Source organism: Ammospiza caudacuta, chromosome 8 (assembly GCF_027887145.1).
Source record: "Ammospiza caudacuta isolate bAmmCau1 chromosome 8, bAmmCau1.pri, whole genome shotgun sequence".
In the NCBI taxonomy this organism is placed as follows: Eukaryota; Metazoa; Chordata; class Aves; order Passeriformes; family Passerellidae; genus Ammospiza; species Ammospiza caudacuta.
In genome coordinates, this window is record NC_080600.1 from 25713421 (window position 1) to 25731789 (window position 18369).

Below are 18369 nucleotides of genomic sequence, written 5' to 3' on the forward strand. Positions count from 1 at the left end.
CTTCTTTTGCCAAATAAGTAGAGCAGAGAAGAAGGCTTGATTGTCTTTCTTGGGTCTCTGTATCTACCTGAAGCCCACAGAGCAAAGGGTACCCACCGACAGCTGTGTCCCCATAACATTGGGATAACAGCACAGGATCTATCTTCCAAATCGTGGTGATCAGTTTGAGATCAGAAAATCCAATGATGTGGCTAATAGTTTTTTCTCCTTCTTTCCCAGTACCCACAAGGTGTGGTTGAACATTAAGAACCAGTATCAGAGTGTACAAATAGTGAGTTTATAAATTCAATAGTTAAGTGACCAAAGGGGCAATTCACAGAAGTAAACAGAACCATGACATAGGGAGCTGAGGACTGTCTAGATGATACTCTCTTTGTGGAGAAATGCAGGATTTAAAATCCCTTTTAGCTGAGGTACATTTTCTTATATCCTCCCCCTTCCCCCCAATGGGGACAGAACAGTATAATTCCTTTTCCCTAGGAAAGAAGTGAAGATGTACAGAACTGGTTTTGACATGAGTGTCTACATGGGTGAATACTTAGTGTTTGGTGTGAGATCAGCTCACTTTAATTTTTTTACAGAGAGAAACTTGCACCTTGATTGTTTGAAAGTCAGTCAGACATGAGGGAAATATGCACCACTATGAGCCCAAATATGCATTTCATTTGTATGTCTTGTGGTGTCATCAGAAATTTATTCAGCAGCATGGAAGATGTCAAATCTGTAGTCTTAACAAGAATTCCTTTTTCCTTTTTTTTTTTTTTGTTTTTCTTCCCAACAGGTTTATGTTTGCAATTGCAGTGTATGAATAAATATGTATACTAAAATACTTCCAGAATTTTCTAGTTACAACTATTTTATAAAGAACCAAACACAGTAACAGCTAATCTGAAATAATATTCAGCAATTGCTCTTCTTCATAGTTAAAATAATTTCCCATACAAAAATTTATTTGGAATAATTTCTTTAATACTTCATAAAATACAGAATTGATTTTTTTAAAATGGAAGTTTTGGTTTTACAGTGCTTGTTTTCTGATACTTTTGCTGATCTCAGTGAAATTTTCTGTGTTAGCTCTGTTGAACTGTTCTATTTATAGTTACCAATGTACTCCTGATTGAGTCCAGAGGAGTGTGATCATAATATAACTAGAGTTATGAGGAAAGAATGTATTTGATTATTCTTAGCTATCATACTTTCCCTTATTTGGAGTAAAAGACTAGCACACTCCTGGAGCTCAGAAATTTTTACAGTTCCAATAACTAGTGTAAGAACAACAAAAGTGCTTCTTACAAATACCAAATCACCGACTAAACTGCTTACTTTGTCTTTGTTTACATAATTTTCAAATTGTGTATTTTAACAATTCAACATAGCAAAAACAATTGCACTTGAAATAACTACTACATCTTTCTTACTTCGTGATTTCAGCATGTTTATTTGAATTTTATTTTCTGCTTTCTTTTAGTATTTTCCTATGCAGAAGAATAAATGGTAATTAAAATGTGCAGGATGAAAAGATGGAGCAGTCAGTGCTTGTACCACCAGGACCAGACAGCTTCCAATTCTTCACTAGAGAGTCTCTTGCAGCTATTGAACAGCGCATTGCTGCAGAAAAAGCCAAGAACCCCAAACCAGATCGCAAAGACGATGATGAAAATGGGCCAAAACCAAACAGTGACTTGGAGGCAGGAAAAACACTCCCCTTTATATATGGTGACATACCTCCAGGAATGGTGTCTGAGCCCTTGGAAGACATGGACCCATATTACATCAATAAAAAAGTGAGTCTAATATCAATGCTGTTCATGTGCCAGTGTTTGCAGTGTGTTTCATGCTCGTTTTGTTTTTATGGAGTGGATCATAGAGCTTGTTAAATCAGTTTGTTAATTTTCAGCCATTTGCCTTAATGGTTACTAGCTTTTCACCCTTTCCTTTTAATTTATCTCAAAATTTATTTCCTTGAGATAACTGACTTGATATCAAAGGAACACTTACATCAAAGTTGAAGCATAATATGGGATCTTAGGTTACAAGCAATATATAACACCTATGCAAACGTGGATATGTAATACATATATATTTTGTGAGCTTCTTAAAATGAACATACATTCATACAAAGTACACCAAAATTCTCTAAGGTTCTTCAGATTTAAAACTGACAGTGTGAACTGATGCATAGAACATTTTGTTCGCAGAAATCTGCTTTGGTAGCAAATGCTTAGGAAATTTATGGAATCAATAGGAAAACAAACAGATAAGCAGTGGATGTAAAAATAAAAGTATAAAAACTGATTTTAAAGTTTTAGTGAAACTGGCCTTGGGCAGGCCTGGAATCCTTTCAGAATGGTCCTGCTGCACAGCCTTTAAGCAGCAGAAAAAGTTCATGCTCTATAGCTATAGTTAGATTGGGTGATAATTTAATTACTGGATTCTATGATTGTAAAAACTGTCAATATTAACATACGAGTTATTTTGACTTTCACAAACTACTGTTTTCTAAGTGTCTCAGCTTGCTAAATTTCATGTGATTTATGAGTCCTATTTTGACAAGAGAGAAAATACTGAGTGAAAGAACAATATTTTTATCTCTATTATCTGGTGCCTCTGCAAGAGCCTTTATCTGCCATTCACAGCATATGAAGATTTATCTTTAAATCACAGTTCCACTTTTACGAAGATAAAAGATGTGTTTCTATAAAAGCAGGCCTTGTAGAGTTCTGCACTAATTGTGTCTGTTTATGATACAGTATGCCATATAATTTTATCCCTACCTGCCCACAGCTCATCCTGGACCTTTATAGCCAAATCAATCTCTCTTATGTTTCTGACAGTGAAAACAGATACATGATAGATATGCCTCTCAAGCCCTTGGGAATGGAAGACCCTTTCAGTCCCTTTTCACAAAAACTTACTAAATCAGCCAGGTCTTGTGATAGAATTGCAAGAAATGGAGAGAAAACAGCTGAGCATATTCAGTCAAGTTTCTGTACTATTTGAAAAGAAGAATCTTTTTTATTTGCACACTAAATATGTATGGTCCAAACACATCCCCTATGGGATTCTCCTCTTTCTGCTGAAGTCCACACATTCTCTCTATGCTCGTGCTCTAATCTTCTGCAGGACAAAAATAGAAACAGCCCTGTCAGTCTAAGACAAGGCAAAAATTTCTCAACTGCTTCAGTTCTCTCTGTTTTTTCTTCCTTCAGTAAGAGGAAAATAGACGTTCCTGACAGAAAATCAACATCTATTTCAAATTTTCACCTGTCATTTTCCTTTAAAATATCTATTTTCTAAATTTTATTATCTAGCTCTATGTGAATTCTGGAAATACTTATGTCTTGTTTCACTTGTATTTTGAAACTACTTGCAGTTGATGCTCCTGCAAGTCTCAGAATTTGAGAAATCTTGTAGCAGGAGTAAACATCCCTAGGAGGATGCTCAGGAATGCTCAATGTATTTATCTCTGTAATGTTTAACATTTCAGCTTCTTCTTTACCCCTCTCTGAATTCCATCTTGTTAAGCCAAGAAGTCCATCAGCACACCCTCTCCAAAGTGACAGTGGGACAGCTGCTGCACAATCATTAGAGATGTTATGTTTCTCCCTGGTGAAGCATCTATCTAAAATGCCATGGATCTAATGAAAAACACCAGAATAAAGGAAAAGGCTTATTTGCAAAAAGGGTTAGGGCAAGTGTAGAGGATTACCAGATGCCACTATTTTTCTCAGAGCTCTATTGAGATCTGTGCATAAACTATCGCTGATTTGTTGACAGAAACTATATGAAAATTTGACTTCCAAACTTTCAAATAGAGAATTCAAATGGTTGCTCACAGCACTGGTCACTGTTTATTTGGAAAAGCTGTATAGGAATTTTAGGAATATTTTTATTATAAACTTGGGTCATTAATTAAATCATCCATCATTTGCCTTATATGCAAATATTGCATCTCTCTTGCTTTTTTCTTTTTTCCCCTATTCTTTATACCAAGATTGATCAAGATCACTGTATTTTTCATGCAGTGAATGTTTAAATATCATCTAGAGTGTTTTATGGTCCATTGGGACTGCTTTTTCTAAGCTAAAGGTTTGTGTGTGCCATGATTTCATGCAGTTTAATAGAGAATAAGACAGAAAAAAATACATATTTTGAGCTGGTTTGAGAGCCCTAATTTGTGCCTGAGGTAGGCTTGAGATGAAAATTTAAAATAAAAAAAAATTTAAGAGAAGAAAACCCAAATAGGTATAATAGTTTTATGTTTTTGTGAGTGTGCTTCTATGTAAAACCTACCATGAAAGAGGACATATCTGTACTCAATGCTGATCTGAAGTTGAAAGGAAAACGAAAATATTGATAACAGCTGTTTGACAGTAGGACAGCCCATTACAGCAGGTTCACACACTTTATAGTATTTTTGATTTACACTGTATCACAGGTAGCCTGAAAGCCAGCAGCTGTACCCTTGCAACATGATTATTTTATTGTAAAAGAATAGAATAATGTTCTCCTATACTTATGATTTCATTATACTGAAATGCTGCTGACTGTGTTGGCCAATAATGCTGGTCTTTAGAACTGTGAGATTTAGCATCCTAAAGGGTTGCAATGGTCTTTTGTCTTTTTTTTTTTTTTTTTTAAATCCAAAATTGATTCAAAGTGAACAGGAAGTTCACTCATGTTTTGTGTTCTGCCTCTGTGTGAGTGCAAATCTGTGTGTTCCCAGTCCAACAGTGCGTGCTCATGCTCAGGCTGCCATCACAGAGGATCAGCGATGCTCACTGCATTGTCTGTGGAGAACAGAGCAGCTGGAATCCCCTAAGATGCTGACCTGCGGGCATGAATCAAAGCCTGGTCCACTTGATTTCACACTTGCAGGGCTGGCTCTTTTCCTCTGAACCTAGGCTGCTACATTAAAGAGGAGGGAGAGAATTGGTGGAACTAAAGTGGGTAAAATTTCACTTTCCTCCTGCTGTGATAGTGATATAACATTGTTTATTGGCACTCTATGCCCTGCCTCTTGCCAGAAGGATCTGAATGATGTCTGTCAGCAAAGATGCCTCCTTTTCTCCTGGCATTCGATATCAGTCCCTGATCTCATCAAATCACTAACTCCTGGGTTTCCCAGATAAATCTTGGGCTGCAAAAAACCCAAAAAGATTGTTTGTAATTGCTTCAATAATTACACCAGTGAAGCTGAATGCACTAGTGATTTTGGATATTTTCATAGTTGTGAAATATTTTTAAGTGAAAAGTTCTAGCCAAGCAAAAAAGGACTTGCAGTTATCAAAAGATAACCACAAATCCAAGAAATGCAAACTTCTCATATGCCATAAGTGTCCTATTCTAGCTGCTGAAGGAGCTTTTCCAGAGACGCTGAGGACCCAGCTCAGTGTTGTATCTGCTCCTGTCTTTCAGTAGGTGGAAATGCAGTGGGGTAGCAGAAAGTGCACTAAATCTAGCCTTCCAGAAACTACATTTAAAGCTAACTAGGAGGAAGGAGAGGAGAAATAAGGTTTTGGGAACTCCTTATCCCAAGAGGTACTCAGAGACCTTATCTTTATTCAGTGTTGACTCTTCTCTCTTAGCTACATCTTCTCAAAACACTCCTCCTCCTCCTCCTTTGCCCTGCTAAGAATTCCGTTTCTGGCTTTATTTCAATATGGCAGAAGATGGATTGGGTTTTAGGAAATGGATGCAAAAGCAGAAAATCAGGGACTTGCTTTCAGGGAACTCTGAATTTATATTCACACTCCAACACTTTGAGTGTGAGTCAGTTTTGTGCCTTTATAAAAATGAGTAAAACATAAGGCCTGAAATCTATACATAATCCTTAATATAAAAGGATATTCATGTTACAATTTATTTAGAATTTATCTAGCTTTTCTTAGTGTATGTCTACTTTGTCCTGACAGCTTCGGGTACAATTCTTCATGTTCATCCACACTGCCTACACATTGGCTTTCATCTGGGTTGAGTGGAGTGAGATTTAGCAGGCATAGCAGGGAGCTTACATAGGACATATCAGCTCTTACCTGTACTTTTTAATGAAAATTCTCCTTCAGAAATAAAGTACAGTTCTAATTCATATTTAAGACTAGAAGTTAGAGAACCAACAAAGTCATTCCGAAAGCCCAAGTCAGAAAGATGCTTTCAGTGAAAAATTAAAACTGAGGTAGGGAATTTATGTCTTGTTGGTTCAGCTTATGCAGGGCAGCAGAAAGTAGAACAGCTAAAATAGCAGCAGCTTCCAACTGAAACTGGAACTGTGCCAGCGTGCTGTTATTTTCCATAAGGCATGTTAGAAAATAGATGTATGTTTAATATGCTTGTGTTCAAAGATTTTTTTAAAAATGTAGGTTGACTAAATGAAGGTACAGTAGTCTTAAATACAGAGTTAGTAGGAAGTGTCATTTTTAATGCATTTTGTCAACTACCTCATAACTACAAAAAAGAGCATGAGTTGGAGGCGTCTGAGATGTGAGTCCTGGGGGCTGGGGACAGACCTGGCAGAGGAAATTCACCTTCCCCCTTGGGGTGTGAGGCTTTAAAACACTGTTCCAAAATGTCATTCATCTGGTTGGTTGCTTCAGCAGTTGAAATGGAAGCTTCATGTAAGGTCAGGTCATCTGCAGGCTGGTACCTGTGAGGCCAGACTGGATGTGTAATTTGGAAACATTAGCTCAGGCTGTCCTCAGCTTCACGTGCAGTTTCTCCATTTCTGTGCAGAAGTGGGAAATCATATACATATCTGATACATTCCTACACATCTTGAGTTTGTACTCAAGACAGAGTAAAATCTGCCTGGTAGTGTCCCTTACTCCTGGGGGTTGGTTTGTAGGAGAAGGTGTTCTGTGTAGAGCTGTGATGGGGGAACAGCTCAGGGAAGAAGCCACTGGGACTGGAGCAGCTTTTCCTCACAGTTTAATCCTTGCTTCTCCTCTGCATTCAGTAAAGCCCCATCTCCACATCTCTCTCCACTTCCTGTGTGCTTCTAGACATTTGTATCTGTACTTCACAGTCCATGCATTCTAAACTTTCCAAATCTCAGCAGACTGAAGCATTGTCCTCCCTGACCCTCCTTGGCATATTCCCTGTCTGCCAGCCTTCCTGGAAACAGTCATGTAGTTTACTGCTTGCAGTCTTGAAGCAATACTTGATGTCATGGACACCAGATGAAGCCAACATACCCTTGCCCACACTTCCACTGGAATTCTAGCTTACACCTCATTTCATCAGCAACTTACAAAAATCAGGGAGGCTTTCTCATAGCTTATGTGCAAAATATACAATTCTGATAATGGAAAAAGCAAAAAATGAAAAAAGACATTTTAGAAATTTTCCTTTAATTTCATTTGAATTTAGGTTATTATTCTTGCATCGTCCCTTTTGCTGGATGCAGATTTCATCTGAGTTACTGAACCTTCCTTCCTTCTGCACTGATTTTCATTCTCTTCTGATTGATCTTGCAGTTGAAGAGCACCTTAGTGACACAAAAGAGCCCAACAGCCCCCATTTTGTGTGCTGTAGTGTTAGTGCAGGTGCAGCCATCATATCCTGCAGAGGAGCACAGCAGTGTTTGCAGGGTTTGCTCTCATCTGCTTCTCTTCGGCTCATGGATCTATTTGAGACATTTTGAGACAATCTTCTAAAATTCTCTGAAGTAAGGCTTGAATGCCTCTAAGTTTCTCTAAATTTGATTAGCTCTATACATATTAAAAGTTAAATTTTAAAAGAATGTGTTTTCTGGGAAATTTTCACAGCTGGAAACCACAATTGTGCAAAAGGATCATTTGAGATTGTCTCTTGCTCTCCTCCAGTAAGGTATATTCAGATTTCCAGTACTCAGAGACCTACCTAAATATGTCTGTATATGTTACTGCTATTTCCCTCTCTCCTTAGCACAAAACCCCCAAAATTAAACAAGTGGATAGTCTAATAAACCAGTTTCCAGAAGGATTTCTAGTTAGTAAGACTAAATAAAGCCCACAAGTAGGGTGAAATGCACCACCACACCCTGCTTGTGCTATTTCAAACAGGGAGAGTTTTCTGGGGAAAACATAAATAAAATTACTATTTCAGTTAATAATTTACGCATCTTTATTTACAAGAAACACATGGAAAGAATATTACTTTATTGAGTTCGTGTTGAAGAATCAACACAAAAACATTAATGAATTGAATTTATTGCATTCATCAGGTAAGTACTGGAAATAATTTTTATTTGAGAAATTATTAATGATTTTGTATTATCTATTCAAAAAGTTACAATTTTGGTGATTGCTTACTTGCAACAGTTTTTAAATGAGAATCTACAGTGAATAAACTCTGATAAAATGTCTTTTCTTTCTCTTTTTCAGACCTTTATAGTATTGAATAAAGGGAAGGCAATCTTCCGATTCAGTGCCACCTCTGCCCTGTACATTTTAACACCCTTCAACCCTCTTAGGAAAATAGCTATTAAAATTTTGGTACATTCATATCCTTTTTTAGTGGTTTCTCAAAATGAAATGAAGAAAACAGATAATGATTTCATCATAAATAAAGGTTCAGAGTCCTTCTGGGGCCATCCTCAAGATCAGCTCTCCAGTCTGCTGCAGCAGTGTGCCTGAAGCCTGGCTTGTGCACGTTGGTTCTCACATTCCCAAACCCTCCCAGCTGCACCATAAGCCTCTGCCAAATTTAATGCACTGCCAGAAAGCACAGGCAGCATTCCTGCAGGCAGTTTGCAAAGCATCTGTACATGCAGATGGTGGACAGACTGGGGATCCATGACTGATGGGATGGTGCACAAGGTAAAGTTTTAGACTGACATGGGGGAGTGCTGCCTGATGGTCCCAACAGGATGATGGGAATTTCTAGTGGGTGATGTTTTGGTGCAGTTGGTTTTTTTGCAGAACCTCAGGACTGAGAAATGTAGTTATCAATTGAAAATTTCAGTGTGACAGTAAGACTTTTAACATTGAACAAGTAGTGAAAGGCAGAAGCCTTATTAGGAGAGACTGCTGGCAGAATTTTCTAAGTCTTTGGAAGAAGTAAGAAACAAGGCTGATGGTTGCTGGCTCAGAACACCTTTTTCTCTGAGCTCCTGGGAAGATAAAGCAGTGTGAGAGAAGGGGAAGGTGTCAGGCTGGAGAGGAGCTAGGGAGCATTTGGGAACAGTAGCTAAGGGAGCTGACAGAGGCCTACAGACACAGTGGTGGTGATGGTGAGAAAACAGAGCCAAATTCTGTCAGATTGCAGCCTCCAATGGATGCTCATCCCCTCACATGACACTGGTTTGAAATACCTTTCAACATTGCACCTGGCTGAGTTGTGGGCAATGCTTTTCACTGCCATATTGGTTGTGAGTTTGGTCTTGGTTTTAAGTTTCTGCTAATTGTCTTTAAAGAGTATCCAGCTGGTCTTGATGACAGTAAGAACAAAAGAAATTCCAATAGCCAATATGTAATTTCAGTATTTTTCCTTCCATCTATGAACTGATCATGTAATTTAACTCTGTCATACTAAGAGGTTTTCTTTCAGTATATGGACTGATTTCTTCTTACAATTGCAGGAGCAATTTTTATCTTAGATATAGGCATAGGATTGGTTTTATTTAATCTAAAAGTTAGGAATAGATGTGCAGGTTCTCTAATTTTCTATTTTCTAAATATTATTCATTATAGTACAAACACTGCAAATATTAAAGCATTTTAACTAAGAACCATTAAATACATTCCTTTTTACAGATCAAATCTCAGCTGTTTATACAAGATTCGCTACCTACACAAAAAAAAATGAGGGGTGAAATTGATTATTATTTTTAATAATCCTCTGATTTTTATAGGGAAACTCTATTTCCTCCACATTTTGTGGCAGGTGTTTGGTATTTTGGCCTTTGTAACAGAAATATGCCTTTAACTTCCAGAGTGATTGAAGACAAGTGTTGAGCACAATGAAACCAGCACATTGGTTAGAAAACCTTCACCTGTCTGTCCTCCAAATTCTCTGAACCTCTGTACAGGGTGCTCTGATCACATGTGCCCAGACACATGAGCAGATGTTGCTGCCCTGCAGAGAAACTGAGTGTGTCTCTTTCCAGTGCTCCCAGATTTCCCTGCAATCATTCTCACTGCCACTACTGAATGCAGAAACTGGTAACAGCATGAGTTTCTCTCTGCTGACTCATCTCATCTCCTGGTAGTCTGCTTTTTTTTTTTTTCCCCTCGTCTCTTTTGCCTGCCTGACTAGACTTAAGGTAGAACATGGAGCTGAGGAGGCAGCACAAGAGTGATGGGAGATGGCCAGGCTTTGGCAAGTAATAGAAAAGAATGAAAAGGTGAGAATAAGTAGAGTGTTGAGCAGCCAAAAAAAGGGAGGTGGCAGTGGTTGGAGCTGCAGAGTGTTAGAGATTTCTATTAGAAAGAATTGGGGAGGTGCTCTAGAGAAAATGTGTAAGTGCTCCTGTGCAAGGCTCTGGAAGCCTAAATTACAGTATTCCTCAGTGTGGCCTGACTGCCAGACAGTATCTGTGAAACCAGTTGGCAATATTTGGTTTTTTCCCAATTGTTTCATCTTCCATCAGTCCACACAGTTGATGAGAGATTTCAGCTGCTCCTGTAATTGATCAGCTTGAGATTGTGTGGTGCCTCTGCATGGGAAAAGGCAGTACAAATCCATGAAGAAGTCATCATAGATAATTTTTTATTGTCTATGAGTATAGTTGAATTGTTATAGAATAAAAAATAGTAAATTAAGGGAATATTGAGCTTGTAAATCAATCACTCAAAATGTGGGATAGGACAGGAGAGATGCACAGACAATGAATGTGTCAGTTACATTTGAGATTCCCATAAGAGAAATGGTCAGTCTGTGTTTCAAAGTATTTTAGCCCTTAAGGAGCATCTGCTCCCTTTCAGAGGGAACAGCACTTTGGTGACTTTTGGCTCCCAGATGAGGCAGGTTTTGTAAAGAGAGAGCAATGTGCAAGGACCTACCTGTGGCCCTTGTTGTGAGTGGTACCATGGCACTGAGCTGTAAGCACACAGCGCGCTGCACAGGGCTAAAGCCTCAGCTCTCCTAAGAGCACATTGCACTTCTCTAACTCTTTCATGAGGTGACTGAAACTGCAGCCATGCATCTCCAACTTGGATTCAAAATGGATTCTCTGTAAAGAGCTTTCTTTAGTTTAAACTTTTCTTTGCCAGATATGGTGATGCAAGGAGTTTTAAGGAATAAATAATTTAGAGAGATGATTAGAGGAAAAATAAGTTAACCATTTGGTCTAAATGTGTAACAGCGCTTATTTTTTGCTGCCATCATGTGGCCATTTTGAGACAGGTTTTTGTCTAGTTTTGTTACTTCAGTATTTCCAAATGCTTGAATTGAGGTTATTGCCACAAAAAAGGGAAGAACTGCACTGTCTGAAAAGGCAGTGATCTGGTGGACAGAGAACATTGCATTGAATAGCATGAAGCCCAAGTGGATTATTCCACCTCCCTAGAACCAGACCCTCTGAGCTGTTAGTCTGGGTTTCATAGTCCCAGAATACCTAAATGTTCCTTGCTGGAACATCAAATAAAAATTAATTCCATTCTAATCTTCAGCAGTTTTCTGTGCTTTTCAAGCAATTCATGCAATGATTGAAGCATTTTCAAGTTATAGCATTATTAGAAACAGATACACTGATTTTGCTGGATTTTGAGAGATCAAAAGTAATACTAGAAAACTATTCATGTTAATCTCTGAGCTCTCTGTGGATTTCTGTTTCACTGATTGAAGCATTAAGCTGGTGTTAGGGAAACATGGAATGCACTCACTTCAGCAATTAAAAACTTTATTCTATGTTTTATTCTGTGTTTTTAACAGACTGGCTTTGCTGGGTACTGACTCAGCTCAGTTTTGACTCTGGGTAAACAGAGGAAACTTTTTTCCCCTTGCATATGCCAGCTCTTTAGTACCAAGCCTGTAGAAGTGAAAGACTACTACCACTTATTCAGTCATGCCAAGTACTAAAGGCAAACTGCATATTCCTGCAAGTTATTTTGGTTTTGGCAGTTGCTCAACTCATGTCACTCCCAGGGTGTGAGGGCCATCTCCTTTCAGGACCAGCTGAAAAGAAAACATCAAGACACCACCAAAGCAACATCAGTGTCAACAAATCGAGACCAGTATTAAAGTCTAATGTACTAAAGTGAAAAATACAAGTCAAGCAAAGTGTATGTCGGTGTTTACCAAAGCCTAAAAGTTTTGTGTAAGTGGCAGTATTTTACTCTACCTAAGCCATGACTGATGTGATATTGTGTGAATAGCTACTGTGTTTTCCTTAACTCTACCTACATTATTCAGCATGCTTATCATGTGCACTATTTTGACCAACTGCGTATTTATGACCATGAGTAACCCTCCAGACTGGACAAAGAATGTAGAGTAAGTTGCAAATTATTTCAATAAATATCTTTGTTTCTCTAGGAGTTACCATCCCAGTAACTGCAGAGCAAGATGTGCTAGCAGGAGCTGTCATGAGGCACTATGAGTATTTCCTCTCTGAACTATGCACAAATGTTGAATAATTATTTGAATCTCATTCTAGTAGAACAATTGGGTAGAAAAACCATGCAAACAGTTTACAGAGAGTATTCTACTGAGATTCCACTAGTTTTCTCCATGTTTTAGCACCTACCCATTGTTTTTACCCTTCCTTACACCATTGCATAAGTTGGAGAACCATGGGCACTTCAATGTTCACGTCCGTTAAGAGCAGCATACAAGAAAAGGTATTACTAAAGTGAGAATGAGAATTCAGTGCAAGCTTGCATCCTTCCCTCTTTAGAGCCAATACCAGGTGTTTTACTTGTTGGTGACTCAGAATCCAGTAACTTATGCTCATGGTTTCTCACTTAACAGTTAATGACCTAGTAGTGCATACTTTTAAACTGAATGTCACCTATAAGTTTTATCCTGTTATTTATTTGATGGATTTATTTCTTTTTATTTATGTACAAGATCAGGACTGCTGTACTTCAACAGCATAACTAATGCATGAAAATACACAAGTCTCTCCGATTAATATAATGCATTTCAGAAGAAATTGCTTATTTACTGTATTTTTTTATCTGCCTGTGAAATAAAAAACTCATTTGATCATCACATTTCTGTCATAATACCAATGTAAAATATTGCTACTGATTTTGATTAAATTTTCTTATATTTTTCAGGTATACTTTCACTGGCATTTACACATTTGAGTCACTAATAAAAATCATTGCAAGGGGATTTTGCTTAGAAGATTTTACTTTTCTTCGCGATCCGTGGAACTGGCTTGATTTCACTGTCATTACCTTTGCGTAAGTTCTTGTTTTTTGCTTTTTCTTGGAAAGAGAAGGGCAAAAGGGCATGAAATTAGTATCAATACATACCAATTTTGTTAAATGGAAATTCCTTTATGGACTTATTTTTGTCTAAAACAATTTTCACTTTCAAAAATGTGTATTTTGATGTTAACATAAATACTGCAGAAGCCATTAGCACAGCTAGTATTAGAGAGGCTAATTTCATGTCCTGCTTTTTTTTTTTTCTGAGCAGAAAAGGAGCTTCCCTTTGACTTCATTCTCCAAACTTACCAATCTAGTCTAGATAAATTTTAGGCTTTCAAAGTAAAATCAGTGCGATTCACTTCAGAGACATTTAATTTAGCTGAAGGCTCTGAAAGTATATTAATGCAAGGCAAACTGCAGTGAAAGGTAAACCTCTGACTGTTGCTGTTTAAGTTTTTGCTAAAAACGCCAAAGCGGTCTTGATGAAAGACCCAAGTAAGTAGCATAAACTCTGCCTAAATTCTGAATAACTGTGATTTAATCCTACAGGTATGTAACAGAATTTGTAAACCTAGGCAATGTTTCAGCTCTTCGAACTTTCAGAGTATTGAGAGCTTTGAAAACTATTTCTGTAATTCCAGGTAAGAAGTAACTGGTGTAAGGTGTTAGGCCCCTTTTACCTCCCAACTGTTCCTTTTTATCCTGTCATTGTGTTTGTGTGTGAACTCCCCTATTACAGATATGTGACAGAGTTTGTGGACCTGGGCAATGTCTCAGCGTTGAGAACATTCAGAGTTCTCCGAGCTTTGAAAACAATATCAGTCATTCCAGGTGAGAGCGAGGTTAAACACTGAGGCTGACTTTAATTCAATGAAACAGAATTCATATTTTTTAAATATGTCTTATTTCTTTCTACAAAAAAAGCAGGAATCAGAAGATATCAGGATTCACTGAAATCTCTGATTCATTGCTTTTGAAAATGAGCACTTTCCTTTTGAAATCAGCCTTTGAGTTTAACAGATTCTTGCATGAGACATTGCAGTACACAGTGTGTGTGGTTTGCATTGTATGACGTCAAGCTTTCTTCTCCACATTCAATGAGTAGTAGTAACCCTAAAGTTTTCTTACCCATGTGTATCCTACCTACATGATGTTATGTGGTATTTTTTGTGAATATCTGTGTCTGAAAAATAAAACTGTTTGAAATGCTGACTTACAAAGAAGATGAAGGAATAAGATAATAAAGAATAGCATGGGTGTTGCATGGGGGATTTATTATCTTAAAAAGCTACAATTTTCCAAACCATTTCCAGTTTTATAGCATTAAATTTGAATCCTATTTATTGTTGAACAGGCTTTTTACTACTGTCTTCTAAATCTAGTATGTTATAAAACTGATAGTAGTAAAGGTTTGGAGCAAGACGTATTGAAAAATGAAAAGAAAGAAGATGTTTACGTGAGATCAGTGTACAGCATGAATAAAAAATAAATTGCTTGTTTTATCATTGAAACAAGTTGTTTTGAAATATATGCAACTCATTCCATTCACAGTTTCAAGTGGACATAAATTTCAGCTGTTTATTCATTTTCACAAGTGAAAAAGCTCCTCACAAAAATGTTGTTTCACAGACATTACAATCATGTATTTGGGCTTCTGCATGAAATCTATACTTTTCTGGGAGACATTTTAAATTTTGTGCTTTGAAAAAGTTTCCAACATCAGAATAAAAACTCCTTTCCATTTGCAGGTCTGAAGACGATTGTAGGAGCCCTGATTCAGTCTGTGAAGAAGCTCTCGGATGTGATGATCCTGACTGTGTTTTGTCTGAGTGTATTTGCACTGATAGGGCTGCAGCTGTTCATGGGCAACCTGAGGAATAAATGCCTGCAGTGGCCTCCAGAAAATTTTACTTTGGAAACAAATATTACTTCCCAGATAAACAGCACCATAGGTGAAAATGGTACATTGCTTAATTCAACAGTGGCTCCGTTTGACTGGAAGGGGTACATTGAAGATGAAAGTAAGTATTGTCTGCAGAATTCTCACTGAAGTGGTTTGTGGCTGACCCAGTTCTTAGAAGGAAGGAGGGGAAGAAACAATACATTTTGTTAAGACAGAGTCAGAGGAATATTTTCTCTCTCATACGTCTGCTCTAAAGGCCTGCAGGGAAGAGGGAGCAAGGAACATGGTCTTGCTACTTGGAATAGCTCTTTTTGTCAACTCCAGCTGCCAAATTCTCATCTCCCCTGAGACAGAAAAGTCTTAAAATTCAACGCTCACAGTTCATGTCGTGAGACAGGTTTGTAGAGACTGTAGATGTAAATTAAGAACTAAAGGGGAGAGATAGAAAAGGAAAAGGTATTACAGAGACCAGCTGCAAAGAGAAGTCTTGGGGTCTCCAGGTGAGTCTCCTCACTTGGGTATCCTTTCCAGTGCAGCAGTGACCACAACACTTTTCCCACAGCACCTCTGTGATTTTTATTATCATCTCCTCAATTTCCCTACAGCTTGCTCCTTCTTACAGTGCTATTAGCACTAATTGGAGTGCCCTTTGATCAGAGTGGGTGCTGCACGGCTGCCTGGTTTTTAAGCTTGTACATTCATATTATTAGGTCACTTAATATAAAGCCACAAGCAAAGAATAGAAAAAAGGAGGAGAAAAAGAGATGAATCTCACACCAGAGACAATTCCTTCCTGTGAGCACCTGCTGTGGTAGTAGTGTGTTTGCAAGTGTCATGTCAAGAGAATAAAAGTGACATGAAGAACAACATGAGGACACAGGAGAAATAGTGCTACAGAGGCTCTGGAAAACACTGCCACAGCAGCTTATTTGTAAGGCTGCAGAGAAACTGAAAGGTAGGATAGAAAAGTGCAATTGGAACAATATAGAGGCTGAGGCACCTAAGGCACTCCAGGGCAGCCAGGACTGACTAATTAAGGCTAAAAGTCTGCAGCCAAAAAGCTAAATAATATCCTGTTCACATAAATAAATTATTGACCAGGAAGACAGAATTACCCCTGTATTTAGCATTACTGCAGTTGCTACTGGAATACTATATAAAGTTCAATTTAGATAGAAAGTTGAAAAAAATGGAGGAAGTTCAAAAAAGAGCAGAATGATTAAAGGGTTGGAAAACATGCTTTATACCAAGATAGACCAGGAGCTCAGCCTACTTAGCATATCAAAGAGAAGGTTTAAGGGGTGATTTGATCACAGTTAAAAAAAAATCCATGGGGAACAGAATTTTCATCGTAGACATATCTTTGATCTAGCAGGCAGAGATATAACAGGTTCAACAGCTGCAAGTCAAAGCTAGACAAATTTTGAATAGAAGTGAGACAGCTTCTAACTGTGATCACACAGCTAATCAATGACTATGATGGATTGTAATTTGAATTTCTTAAACCAATCTTTCTGTGAAACTCAATTTACTTGAACATGTGAATTCATGGAGATCCCATGCTATGGGGTATGACAGTCTAAGCAGTCTCCTAATGAAGGCCTAGACTTCGAGGCCAAACTTAATTTCCTGACTTTTTAACAAAGAATTTATAAACTTAAGTTCTGATTTCATTTGATTTAAAGAAGACTTGAAGCCCCCTGAAAATAAAGCTCAATTGAATTTGTTCCAGGAAGTACTTTATTGAATGACTGCATCTGCCTCTGGTATATTTACAGAATTTCATATGTATTATGAAATTTATAATTAAATTACAAGTCTTATTATGAATTTAATAAGGTTGTCCTTGCTTACCAGCAGTTTCAAAGAGAAAAATTATCTTCTCACAACTTCCTGCTCTCTTTTTGCATGTGAGTGGGCAGATAGGATGCAAAAAGCAGCTGCTTCACAGGGCAATAAGCTGTTCTTCACCTGCAGTTCAGAGCAGTGCAATGGCAGTATCTTTTGTAGGAATTGTGGAAGTTATGATGCCATTATTTGTGTATACTATGCAGAAAAAGGCATGTAAGCCCCAGTTTTACCAGTGAGCTCATTTTTGGAGACACCATTTAGAGGGTCTTTACATAAGCATTCCTGTCATTAATGAGTCAGGCACTTTCTTGCCCTGCCCCCCTTTTTCTTTTTCCAGGGTAAGAATTCTGATAAACTTAGCTCCAGATAAGCTGAGGTTTCTTTCCAGAAGCAATTTTTTTTTCTGAGAAAAAGCATCTCACAATCTATTTCACGAAATAACACTTATTCTCTGTTTTTCTCATATTATACCCTATGCTTACTCAAACAGCTTTAATCTTGCTTTAAGTTAGGTGCTCACCTACCAGGGAGCTTTTCCCATTTCCCAACCAATTAAACAGGAGCCAAACTGTAATGAGGGATTTTTCACTCCGCTTTGGTTTACATGCTTATACTGCTCAGCTTGTGTGTTATAAAAATTTTCCTATTGTGATAATATTTTGAGCACTTGCCCAAGTGTATCAGAGCACTCAGAGAAAGCCTTTGTGGCTCTGGTTTCTGTGGAGCTGGCAGGAGCAGCAGCCTTGCAGGGCACATCTTGTCTGAAGCACAGAACCTGGATGCAGAGCTGCTGCAGCAGTTCAGCTCAGCTGCTGCAGTGCTGATCAGGACTGGCTGCTCCATTTAAACCACGTCAAGGCAGGTTTGAATTCTTCCCAACAAGCTGCTACGTTCCAGCATGTTTTAATCATGATTAGCTGACATAAGGCAGAATAAAATTTGCTTCCTAAGGGTCAGCTGTGTCCAGCATCCTGTCAGCTTTCTGTTTACAGCTCTGCAATGCACACCAGCCCAGAGCGACAGCAGCCACACACAGGGCTGTGCAACTGGCACAGCACAGGGGATTGTTCCCTGTGAGATGTGGATACATCATTAGACATTGAAAATGAGTTCTTTGCAAAGTGTTAGAACAAGGTCTACTTACAGCTTAAAGACTCCTTTTTCCAAATGGTGAATTTTGCTCACAGGAAGGAGTGATGAGGCTGGCCCAGGTACTGTTTCCCTTCTGCAGCAAATCAATATGTGCTGAGCCAGCAGCTTGTGACACCTCCTCAGACTCAGAATTCCTTAGTGCCTGTAGTAGCCTGGCCTGGGCAG

The 18369-nt window shown here is 38.2% G+C and overlaps 1 protein-coding gene across 1 annotated transcript in view; it reads left to right on the plus strand.

Annotated features, from left to right (window-relative positions):
• The window catches only part of LOC131560618 (sodium channel protein type 1 subunit alpha), an 88509-nt gene that overhangs the window by 24530 nt on the left and 45610 nt on the right, over positions 1-18369 (plus strand). The window contains exons 2-7 of the mRNA XM_058809464.1: positions 1469-1784; positions 8361-8479; positions 12322-12411; positions 13200-13328; positions 14038-14129; positions 15047-15319. Coding sequence (XP_058665447.1) covers positions 1521-1784; positions 8361-8479; positions 12322-12411; positions 13200-13328; positions 14038-14129; positions 15047-15319 — 967 coding nt within the window. The 5' untranslated portion in view covers positions 1469-1520. The remainder of the gene's footprint in view (positions 1-1468; positions 1785-8360; positions 8480-12321; positions 12412-13199; positions 13329-14037; positions 14130-15046; positions 15320-18369) is intronic.